The following is a 12,720-nucleotide window of genomic DNA, read 5'->3' as shown; positions in this document are numbered from 1 at the left end:
TATAAGGTAACCTGATGTAAAGCGACAGGAAGTCGCCATGCAATGTAACTAACAAAAGAAAAGAAGAAAAAAGGCTACTAACATACTAACCCACTAACATGCATGATTTACTTTCTTAGATTAGTTTTCATTTACGCATGCATGCATGGTCATATTTAATTATCTTGTAGATTATTTAATTATGAGTTTTTGAATGATTTGTAATAATTTCATGCATACGATTTATGCTACACATGCGCACACATAACTCGACATCTTAACTAATTATGGTTTGCATTCTATTCGGTCCTCATGCGTAATTTTAGTTTGTTATTTTTTGCATGCACATTTAATTTCTACATGTTATTTATGAGTTGCATGGTTCTTCAGTTACTTATCTATTACTTGCATGTTGATAATCATTGCTTTTGCATGTGCAATAATGGTTAATTTAATTTTTAATTAAAACAGTGAGTTTAAGTTTGGTTTAACTAGAGTTAGGACAAGCGGGTCCTTACACCTCGTGCAACTTTCCATAGTGGTATAGCGATTGACGTTGATCAACCCAGGACTTGCTCACCCGTTAGTCGCTCCGCTCGTTGACTTCTTGTTGGGTCCCACCATGGTCGCCAAGTCGCGGGCGATAAACCTTGTGCAACTTGCCATAGCAGTATAGCGATCGACGTTGATCAACCCAGGACTTGCTCATCCATTAGCTGGCGGTTTCATCGGGTTATCGGGGTAGGTCTTGCCGAAAAACAAAACTTTCACAAAGAAGATAAAAAAAATGCACTCCAAGCTCCAAACAAACAACCTAATGGACTAGAACCAGTCCTTATGCCAACATTGCCAAAATTGCAAAGGGTATTTCCTCACCCTTAGGTGCTCCTGCACTAGTGTCTCATATGCAAACTACTATGAAATGCATTACCCTATCAATTTAAGTAAAGTGTACTAAGACATAATTTACACCAACAAAGATATTAGTTCCCCCTTAAATTTCTACGACCAAAATTGCACATTATGGCCAAAACAACAACTAGTACTTACTATCATCACAAATCACTTGATAGATAATTGTTCAAAACAACCATTATATATGGTCATATAAGGAACACCAACAATTGGAAAATCCTATCTAATCAATTGCATAAGAAATACAATTCAAAATCATGTACCAAAAAGAATAAACCCACTCATTGTTCTCACTCCAACAAGAATTGCAAGATTGAATATACAAGCCTCGACTATACATGCAACCCTCAAGATTACAATTAGAGTTTTACAACCATTGCAAGGACAAACATTGACAACATTCCAAGAAGACATGACAAATATGCAATACATTCTCATCGGTGAGATGAGCTTCATTGACCCAAAAATACTATTGCAAATTGATAGCAGGCTACATGAAACAATACCCCAAAAACAAAATATTTGCTTTGGTGGCATTTATATAATCCTTGTTAAAGACTTTGCTCAACTACCACCTATTATGGATAAACCTATCTATGCATCACACAAAATTGCAAGAAATCTATGGCACAAGTTTAATAAAGTTGTAACATTACAAACGATATTTAGACAAGAAGGCGATGATCTGATCCAAAAACAATTTCATCATACAATACAAAATATGCACAACACAAAATCAATAAAGAATGATTGGGAATTGCTAATCTCGCACAAATAAGAATCTGACGACAATTGAACAAGAAGATTTTGACCAGCTAATAGATTTATTTGCTACAAATGGGCTAGTAACATTACACAATAAAAAAATGATACAACTAAATGTACCTATTGCACTTAGTATTGCAGTAAATACACAACGTAAATTAGCCGCTACCAATAATGAAGACCAACTTTTTCAAGAGGTGTTACTAAGTAGATCTCAATGTGTAATGATTACAACAAACCTATGGATCCAAGATGGTCTTTTAAATGGATCTCTTGGAAAGATCAAATATATTATATATCCATTGGGATCAAAACCACCAGAATTGCTAGCATATGTTACAATCATATTTGAAAACTATAGTGGTCCACCATGGGATGAAATAAACCCATAACTATACCAATACAACTGATATCCTGAGGCAATCACACACAAATACCACTATCCATGGCATGGGTTATCACTATACACAAATCACAATGACTAACACTAAATAAAGTCATAATTGATATTGGTAAAACTAAAATACAATGCCTCACAATTACAGCAACCTCCGGAGTCAAAACCATAAAAGGCCTTTGTGCATAGAGCCTTCATTCTCTTTTGATCGCTATTCCAGAATGAAAAAGAATCCATATGACATTATTAGAAAGAAAGAAGAAGCTCACCAACAACTGCTCTCACAATAACAAGTTCAGGAATGTGCGATTACTTGTACACTCTTATAAAGTTATACACTTCTAATTATTCCCTTCTTTAATAGGGAAAAATTAATACCACTAATCAGTTATAACATTTTATCTTCTACAGGTGGAATCCCAAAGATTAAGAAAAGGAAACAAAAAAAATTTGCCCTCTCTAAAAAAAAATAGTTTTTTTTTCTTTACATTTACATGTCTACTACAATATTTAAAATTCTAATTTGTTTTAATGCATTTGAATGCTAGGATTTTAGAAGAGAATCTACAAAAAAGACAAAAGACATACTTATATAATTTTGGTTGATCCAAATTAGATGCTAATAGTTCAAAAGAATCTAATTCTATCAAAACAATGAATAAGTTTAGTAAAATTATGTGCCAAATTATATTATATAGTACATGTGTATAGATCTATATGTTAATATAATTTATTATGTAATGTTAAAATTCATTTAAGTCTTTTCTTTATTTAGGGGAAGCGTACCAATAATGGTTATCGCTAACTTCGTTCACCCACAGATCCTAAATGGTTTATCGGATTTCAAAGATTTTTTTTTTGTTGTCTCCATATGCAACTTAATTGCTTATAGCTAAGGTTCTGGCTTATGGATAGTAACGACAAATGTTGTGGGATCAGTTATGCGCACAAGGGTAACAAATTACACATTTCAAAGTGTTGTTCGATACCTACTTAAATATGTTCTAATAGCTATCCACTCAAAATTGCCATTACTTGTGGCCAAATGTCTCAGTAGTTGTGGCCAAATGTCCTAGTAGTGGTGCACAAATGGACCAATTATGGATCAAAAAAGCTAAAACATAATCGACTATTGACACATGCAAAACTTATTAATGAACTTTTCATTATCATTTTTCTAGCTCCTTTAAAATTAATAATTGAAAGATTCAATGCCGAAAAAATGATTGATTATTGAAAGAGTGGTCTTCCCCTAATATTAACTTATCTCTTACACCTCACTACAAGTGAATGAATGAATGATTGATTTTACTAGATCGACCTGACTAATTTTAGCGATCTTATAATGTAAATTAAATCAATGTTTCTTCTTTACACATATCCTCTCACAATATTTATATATATTTTTCTATATAAATTGCAGTACGTACGGAAACTTTCCTTTTTCTTCAAATGTGAATCACGATGGCGATTGGCAAGGGCAAATTAAGTTTGGAATTGTATCCTCTCATACATCTCGATAAATTGTGTCAAAAAAACACTCATGCTTATGTTGCCCGCCAGACACGGGCATTGTGAAGAGTTCCTTGGCAGTCGGTGGGCAGCCATTCGATTTCTGCAGTCGTCTCGCGGGATAGTCTGTAGCCGGTACTGTAATGGCAGTAATCCATTTCCAATTAAATTTCTGGTTAACCTCAGCTCGACGTTTTGATTGTTGTGTCTCTGCAACTCAAAACTTTCCTGGCATCTCATTCATGATTAAGAGTGGACATGGTCCATTTCAGCCAGAGAAATTTAGATGCCTTTCGGGATTGGGTGTAGTGCCACTATCTTTTTCGCACGAGTGTAGGAATCATGTAACAAGGGCTTCCGCGGATGTGCCTGACTATTTACCAGCAACATGGTAATAAGTGCTTTATTTTTCATACCGGCCAATATACTTCATAGTTTGTTCACATGGGATTTGAATTTTGAATTCACTTATTGTTTTAGGTCATTTTGTATCAAAATCTTTGGGGCTTTTTTCAGCAACTCCATTGAATTGCTTTACTGCTGTATTTGTTCGGAATGGATTATGCAGAGGACTGATAAGACAAATAAGAAGTATGATTTGCCAGGAAGACTTGTCAGCGCATGTTTCGGATTTAATAAACTTTCTGCTTTAATCAAGAGTATCGAACGAACAAATTAGGGTAAGGTTGTCGTCTTTTTGCCATTGAAAGTTCTGAAGCCATGTTAAATTCGAGCAAAATAAGCAAAACAATTAGCAAAATAGGCAAAACAATTTTGGCGGTAAGAGGGCAGTGAGCTTCGGTTTACCTGAGCTTAAAGATTCTAATTTATCTTTCATCCGTAAAGAGAGTTTTGCATGGGACATTCCAGCTGTTTAAATTTAAGGAAAAAATGCACTTAATCAGCTCCACAAGCACATGGAGTAAGTGGGATTCCCTGATCAAGCCCTTGTGCAAGGTCGTTGTGGTTGTTGACAAAATGTAATCATCTATTTCCAACTTAACTAAATAAATGCATACTCAAGGGCCGCACCCATTGGGCAACATTTTCCCCAAAATTAAATTTGAAATTTGCTTTGATGTACCCGGGAGGCATATAGGGGAATGTTTTTTTATGACCTCTACAATGCCCTTTGCAATAATGGTGAGCGGTCCCGTAGGTTTGAAACCCTATACCTTATTAGTGGTAGTATGGTCACCTTCTTTATTTGCATTGCTGGATGGACATGTGGATTCGCACCCTAATATTAAGTAATTTTTTCTAGGAATTGTCATGTTAGATCTGATCATTATGGCGCTCTGAGATAATTCAGGAGGTAGGTGAGGTGAATAGTGCAGAACAGGTGGGAATATTGAAGTTCATGAGTCAAATATACTTCATGACTCTTACCGTTGGTTGGAGTTTGGAGTTTAGGCAAGAGGCATGATGGTAAGGACAAGTCTGAAACTCTGACAAGGGAAGGGAAAAGAGTGGGGTCAAAGGAAAGAGATGACGGGATGGACAACTTTGATTGCCTGAGAAGAAAAGGGAATGAAGGCAAGGGATGTATGTGAGGTATGCCTGGATGGATAAGTTTGACACTGACAGGAATAAATGAAAACCGGAGTTTGGAGGAAAGGCATGCTAGGATGGGGAAGTCAAGAAAATGTTGGACTTACATGGTAAAGCATGAAAACTTCGACGATTGACAAACATTTAGAAGACTGTGCATGCCTTCAAACTCAAAGACTCTGGGGGCCTTATATAGACACGGGGGCGGGGTGAGGAGGGCGTTGTTGAAGAAGAGGAAGAACACACACAATATGAAATATGCAATTTGTTCCATAGCATAGATTATTACAAAAAGGGACATGATAGAGCCCATTTGACTTCTTGGCACTTGTCTCCGCATTCCTTGAGATGTAGGAAAAATGAGAACACAGTATTTGAACAGGAGGAAAACTTAGCAATGGGTGGAAATGAAATATTGGGTGAGCGAGGAAAGAGGTAGGAATGTATTTTTTCTCTTGTTTTGTTTGTTGTTGGTGACCTAGAAATTACCTTTTCAAATCTTCATTTGTCAACGTTTGAAACTCAAGAATACAACCAATCAGCAACTGTCACGAAGAAAGATAACTTGCAGAGTACCAAATCACGATTCATCTGAAATGAAGATATAAGACCATTTCAAACAATCTCCCAAAATATCAACTCACGATTTGATCACACCGAAATGTACCGGAGGAAATACTGAGCAAATTATGTCTTTTCTTTTGCTTTTTTTTTTCTCTAAATTTTAAAAATGAGTATTTATGTTTTTTGGGTGGGTTCTTTATGGGTTTGGTCAGATTAGGCCTTGATTTGCCCAGATTTTATGTGAAAACAGAGTGTTTCCTCAAAACCCATTAAGTGTTTTTTTTTTAAAGGTTGCTTCCTCACTCATGTTAGTCACCATCCTTCCATATCTTCTATAAAACAAAATTTCGCTTCGTCTAAATGAAGAAGCTTCACATATAAATTGGAAACCAACCTTCTAATGCCATAAAACAGAATTCAGTCATCTAATTCTGTGAGGAAAATCTTGGGAATCTTGGTCGCAGGATAAAGAGTATCCAAAGTGGAATCTGCTATTACAGTGAAAAAACTATTGGTGAAATCAGGCAATTGGAATACTAACTATTTCACAATTATATAGTATTTGGAAATAAAGCACATTTTGAAAATTTTAGGAAAATAGTGAAAAATATAACCTTATGATGTCATGCCCCCGCCAAAGAGCGTACCACATCACAGCATTTATAAAACCATGATCACAGCCTCTTTAATTATAACCTAGAAGATTTAAATAAAGATGGTTCCAAAGAGATGCTAGCAATTCTATAAACAAAATTGATTAACATTAATTAAAGAACTTATCATGTGTAATGTCCCCTTTTTGAAATACGATTTCATAATAAATAATAAGAATAATTTGATAAAATTAAAATATAATATAATATAAATTTAATTAAGTTTAATGAATGTTCACAAGGAATGAAATGAAAAGTTGCGACTCCCTCAAACATGAGATATAAAAGGTAGAAGAGAACTGCATTTGAAAGGGGATATGGAGGAAGGAAGAAAGAATGTAGCTTGTGAATCAAGGGAGGATTAATGGAAGAAGATAGGAATGGGAAGTAAATAAGGAAGTGACTCTTTCAAAGGGTGCTAGTTGTGAAAGGTTGTGCCTCTTTCGAAGGGCAGAAATTATGAAGGGTTGTAGTATTTCAAAGGATGTAGTTGTGAAAGGTCGTGTCTCTTTCTAAAGGGCATACATGATGAAGGGATGTGATCTCTCCCTCACATTGGAAGATATAACAAGAGAAAAGTCTTCATTTGAGGAAGACATCTAAGGGAAATCAATTTGGAAAATAATTTTTTATTTTCAAAAGGCAGCAATGGAGGTTCTTTCACCAATAAACTGAAAAGGTGAAATCATTCAAAGTATTCAAGGATCACTTATCAATCATCACTCATGGATCCACAATAGCAATTGTCAATTATCAAATCAAGCAAACAATCAATCAACAAACCATGTTGACTTGGTGGTCAGCATCTCCTTGGGGACTCGTGACATGGCTTAATCGCCTCCTGTGGGTTGGGTTAAATCTGGCGTTTGTATCGAGCATTGATAATTCGAGCTTTTGGCGAAACGACAAACGATTCCAACAATTTGTATCAGAGCCAGTGCTTGTTAAGAAGACCTAATCAGTCTAAGCAGATTCTGTCATTAGAACACATGGTTAATCTAGAAGGTTCTTCATCAAATAAAGCACCTTTGTTTGACGGCACCAAATATGCTTTCTGGAGCATTAGAATGGAAAGCTATATTTCTTCTTTAGGATTTGATGTTTGGATGGAAATAGAAAATGGTTATACTATGCCTAAACTTCCTTTAATTGATCCTATAGATAAAAAGGATTATGAAAACAATGCTAAAGCAAAAAATGTTTTATTGTGTGGTTTATCTAACATTGAGTTTGTCAAGGTTATGCATTGTAAAACAGCCAAGGAGATTTGGGACAAGTTGAAGAGTATTTATGAAGGAAATGACGAAGCAAAATAGGCCAAGCTTCAAACCTACAGGGTTCGTTTTGAAAGCTTAAAGTTGAAAGACAAAGAATAGATCGTAGAATATTTGTTAAGAGTGGATGAGATCAAAGATGTAAATATCTTAATCGGTAATAAATCGTTTGGCCGAAATTTTTTTAAAAATCGGGAATCGGGAAAAAATGGGGAAAAAATCGGCAATAAATCGGCAAAATTATCGAACATTTGAAAATATATAATTTTTAAAATTTTTTCTAAAAAAACACATGTATACACTAAATTTATAGAACACAATAGCATATTACTGGTTTCCATCATATATAAATCATAGTTTGAGACTTTGAGTCAAATACATACCATATGGCATATAGCAAAGTGATATACCATATGGCATATAGCAAAGTGATATACCAAAAAAACAAGTTCAAGTTCTAAATAGTAAATAGTAAATACGATTGAGTCAAATCCATATTGTAGAGCCTAGACCACAAAACAAATCAGTGAAGTCTGAATACATATTAAGTTCATGGTTTCATATCATTGAAAACTGAAAATCATAGATTGTGTTTGCAACTAAAGCTCAAAAAACTCTGTTGCCGCTGAGTGGGTGCTGAAGTAGATGGTGTTGCAGCTGCTGCTGCTGCAATATCCTTAACCGGTGATTAATCTGCCTCTTCTGGATCAACAAACTCATCTCCCGCCTCCTCACATTCTGCCACCTCTGCCGCCCATTCAGCTGCCTCCCTCTCCATTTCATTTAATTGAGCGTCAGTGATAAATGCATCCACATCAATATCACCAGTAGCATCATCAGGTTCAACAATCCAATCTGCTGTGTATGGATCAATCTCATCAATGTCAAGTGCGTCATATGAATTGTTCCCTTGTACCCTCTTTTCATGCAGTCGAAGGTTGTACCGCACATATACAAGGTCATTCAAGTGCTTCTGAGTCAACCTATTGCGCTTTTTTGTGTGAATGGCCTCAAAGACACTCCAGTTGCGCTCACAACCAGAAGCACTATAAGGCTGAGATAATATGCGGATTGCAAGCTTTTGAAGATTAGGCGTTGTGGCACCATAATCTTCCCACCACAGATCTGCAAGCATACAAATTGGCATTTATAACTTGGTAAATATTTTTATAAACTTAAAGATTGAAATAAATGGTAAAGTTAAACCGTAAAATAGATTTAAGAGCACATTTTTTTTTACTTGGCAACAGGGTGTCTCTCTTACGAATACCAATAGGTGAAGAAAACAATGGCCCATCTCCCTTCTTGTACCTCTGCAACTCATCAACAATGAGGTCTTGAATATTTTCATCAGGAACCAACCTCTGAATACATGTGTCAAGGCCAAGTTGAACCTCCTGATCTATTTTGAAACTGTGGGAGTAAAAGAACTTGGGGTTCAAATAGTAGGCAGCAACATGGATATGTTGGTGGAGTTGTCGGTTCCACCTTCGATCAATTATGCGCCATATGGGTTCATATTTAGTCCTCTTTGACCCATACAAGTGCTGAATTGCCTCTTTGGCCTTATCCATGGCCTCATATAGATACCCTATGGGGCTTTTATCCCCATCCACCATCCGTAGAACCCTCACCAACGGTTCTAACAACTAGACATGACAAATTTAACAAAAATCAGCAATGTGTAATATTAGAAAATTTAAAAATATATCATCAATTGAAATTTGAACTTTGAACACTTACATTGATGATCTCCTCCATGAGTTTGGCAAATCTATCATCAAAAACGGCCTTCACGACCTTCTCTGCTTCAGGCTTCCTACAATAAGGGCTTTGCAACCATCTTTCACTCACAAACATCCTCTTCAGGTTGGGCAATGCACGTAATATGCTTTGTAAGTTGAGGAAATTTGTGGCAAAATGTGTGACTCCTGAACGCACAAGATCCTTACCATCAGTGTGTTGTTTCATAAGCTCCAAGACCCATGTGTGGTTGTAGATGTACTTTGTGATTTCCCTTCCATCTTCAACCACATTCTTCACCCAATTAAGTTTCCCTATGTCCTCGAGGAGTAAATCAAGGCAATGAGCAGCACAAGGGCTCCAAAATAATGACGGATGCCTAGCCTGTAGAAGTTTACCTGCTGCCACATATGCAGCTGCATTATCGGTCACAACCTGAACAACATTTTGCACTCCCACTTTGGTCACCACCTCATCCAACATGTTGCACAAGGTTTCTGCATTCTTCACTTGATCTAAGGCATCAATCGATTTTAAAAATACCACCTGTCCCCCTGAAGCAACTAGAAAGTTTATGAGTGTCCTATTCCTACTATCCGTCCACCCATCAGATAAAATGGTGCAGCCATTCCTTTCCCAATTCCTCCTTTGTTGTTCCACCAGCTGACGTGTGTTTTGGACCTCATCCTGCAATAATGGCCCACTCAACTCATAACGACTTGGGGACTTGAACCCTTTACCAGAATTGGTCAATCCACTGACCATTTGCTCCCAATATGGACTCTCAATAATACTAATCAGAATATTGTTGTAAATCCAAAATCTAGCCACTGCCACTCTTGTCTGCTGATGCACTTCCTTATTCCATGAAGTACCTAACAATCCAGGTTGTGCACCAAGAGTGTTACGAGGAATGAAAAAACCAGATGAATTGCTGCCCACCCCAAAATTTTCTGACTCTGTAGAACTGATATTCCTTGTTGGGGCTGTCATTGCCTCTGCTGTCCTCTTTTTTTCTGCTTTCTTTTGCTCAAATTCTGAAAGTTTTGCTTTTGCCTCCCTTTGAACCTCTTCAGGACAATTGTCACATACCGTAATATTTTGTCCACTGATTTGTGCAAGGTGAATTTTGAGTCGGTATATTCCATCGGTCATAGTTTTCCTGCAATGGTTACAAATAACCTCTCCTGCCACTGCACTTGGTGTGCCATGTTTCCACATAGGATCCCTCTTTCTACCACCACCTCTAATTGTAGAAGCCATTGTCTTTTATAAAAATTCGAAAGAAACCTAGCAAAAGAGACCAAACATGGATCAATATATGCCATTAAGAAAAAATGCTGGTCTTTCTTTAGTTGATATTGGAATGGCATGAAAAGTCTAGATTCTACACATTACAGACATTCTGAAATATACAGTTATTGAGAAGAAACTGGCAAACAATCTGTTTTAGTTTGTTTTTAACAACAATTACAAATTTACATCTTCAAAAGACAATTATTCTTAATTTCCTACATTTTCACGGTTCACCTTTATCCCTGGATCCTTGGTTTAGTTCATAGGCATTGGTTCTTAAATTGTGGCTTTGGGTCTAACTTCTAGCATAATTTTTTAATCTTATGTTCTTGAAGAAAAAGGAAATGAAAATGTGAAACATGAGTTATATTGCATGATTTACAAGGTTTACTGTTGTGTATATAAATCGAAGCTTATGTGAAACAGGATTTGTGTAATTCTAAATTCTAATTACTAATTAGAATATATTGTTTACAAGGTTTTGAACTTTTGATTGTGTTTAGTGTTTACTCATTACTGTTTTATCATACTTACTAGTTATTACTAATAATTTATATATCATTCTAGATTTTATATTCAGAGATTGCTACTTCACACTTCACAAATTACCTAATTTTCATTTTAATTGATTGCAAACTAATATATGATAATTATTAATGATAACAGATAATAGATATATCATTTTTTTTTAAATTCTGTAAATATAGCTAAACGGTGAGCAAAATATATATATCGTAATATTTGTTGATTGTTGAATTGTTCAACTTCACAATGGCAAATCCAAACCTGGAAGTCGCGACTGTAAGGCCTGAAGTCGAGCCGTTGGGGAGGAGGGAAGTCGCGGAGCCAGAAGTCGAGCCGTAGTTGCGCGTTTTCGTCAGCAGAAAGAAAACCCTTTCCTCATCATTTCGCGCGACCCTTTTTACCTTTTAGGGTTTGCGATCTTTTTTTAAAATGCTTTTTGGTTTATGCCGAGTTTCTAGGATTTAATTGCGATTTTTTATGATTAAAAATCGTGATTTTTGGCGAATAAATCGCATGCGATTAAAACGGCAATTAAATCTTTTTGCCAAATGACTCGCGATAAATCGCGATTTTCACGATATTTACATCCTTGGATGAGATAGTGAATGATTTTAAAAGCCTTGGAGAAAAAATGGAGGGCAAAGCAGTTGTGCAAAAAATTTTAAGGTCATTACCATCTAGGTATAATGCTAAGATTTTTGATATAGAAGAAGCGAGGGATCTTAAAACTCTTACTATTGATGATTTACATGGTATACTAACTACATATGAGATAAGAACTGTTGATGAAGAAACTACCAAAAGAGAAATTGCATTCAAAGCAACAAGGAAGGCAAAAGAAGAAAGTTCAAAGTCAGATAGTGATGTCGATGAAGAGTTTGCAGAACTTGTAAAGAAATTTAAAAAAGGTTTTAGAAAGTACAAAGGGAAACTACCCCTCAAGTGCTTCAACTGTGGGAAAGTTGGACACTTTGTTGCTAAATGTCGCTATACCAAAGATGACCAAGACAATGAGGAAGATTTCAAGAAGAAGAATAAAGGCAAACCTTTCTACAAACAACGAAACTTCTCAAAGAAGAAGAATTGTTTGTGTGTTAATGAAGAAAGTTCAAACTCAAAGGACAATAATGAATCTGATGGTGAAGTATTGTTCATGGCAATTGGTTCACTAGATCAGAGTGATAAAGATGATGTTGAAGAAGGTGAAATAGATCTTGAAGGAGGACTACTATGTGCCCTTGAAGAAATCAACAGATTGAAGGAGGCCTCTTAGCACAAGGTTTTAGCATTGAAAGAAGTTGAAATTCTAAAGAGAATTTGAAGAAGGAAATTAGATGATCATCAAGTTAAAAAGTGAAATTAAAGAAGGTAAGAAAAGGGAAAAGGTAACACATTTGAAACTTTTGTCTAAATCTGAAGAATGTATGGGTTTAGAAGATAAATTAGTGGCTTTACAACATGATCTAGAACAATATAAAAGTGAGTTAGATAGAAAAGCAAAATTTGTGAAAAGTTATAACATGTTGGATGAGATGTTAGCTAGCTA

At 35.8% G+C, this 12,720-nt stretch overlaps 2 protein-coding genes across 6 annotated transcripts in view; one reads left to right on the top strand and one right to left on the bottom strand.

Moving 5' to 3' along the window:
• The first annotated feature begins 3,503 nt into the window (after positions 1-3,503).
• The window catches only part of LOC131035755 (uncharacterized), a 35,369-nt gene continuing 26,152 nt past the window's right edge, over positions 3,504-12,720 (top strand). Inside the window, exon 1 of one of the 5 annotated variants that reach the window (XM_057967496.2) lies at positions 3,504-3,959. In XM_057967496.2, coding sequence (XP_057823479.1) covers positions 3,712-3,959 — 248 coding nt within the window. In that variant the 5' untranslated portion in view covers positions 3,504-3,711. The remainder of the gene's footprint in view (positions 3,960-12,720) is intronic. The other 4 variants (XM_057967497.2, XM_057967493.2, XM_057967498.2 and 1 more) reach the window with 4 other exon arrangements.
• On the bottom strand, positions 7,893-8,762 carry LOC131035756 (uncharacterized). Its single transcript, XM_057967499.2, has one exon. It carries the CDS (start codon positions 8,755-8,757, stop codon positions 8,299-8,301), a length of 459 nt encoding a protein of 152 aa, XP_057823482.2. The 5' UTR covers positions 8,758-8,762; the 3' UTR covers positions 7,893-8,298.

The sequence above is a fragment of the Cryptomeria japonica genome, chromosome 5 (assembly GCF_030272615.1).
Source record: "Cryptomeria japonica chromosome 5, Sugi_1.0, whole genome shotgun sequence".
Classification (NCBI taxonomy): domain Eukaryota; kingdom Viridiplantae; phylum Streptophyta; class Pinopsida; order Cupressales; family Cupressaceae; genus Cryptomeria; species Cryptomeria japonica.
This window is presented reverse-complemented; position numbering and strand designations above follow the sequence as displayed.

Coding starts and splice junctions, on each gene's coding strand:
- LOC131035756 (XM_057967499.2), bottom strand. CDS start 8,757: ATGCCAATTTGTATGCTTGCAGATCTGTGGTGGGAAGATTATGGTGCC.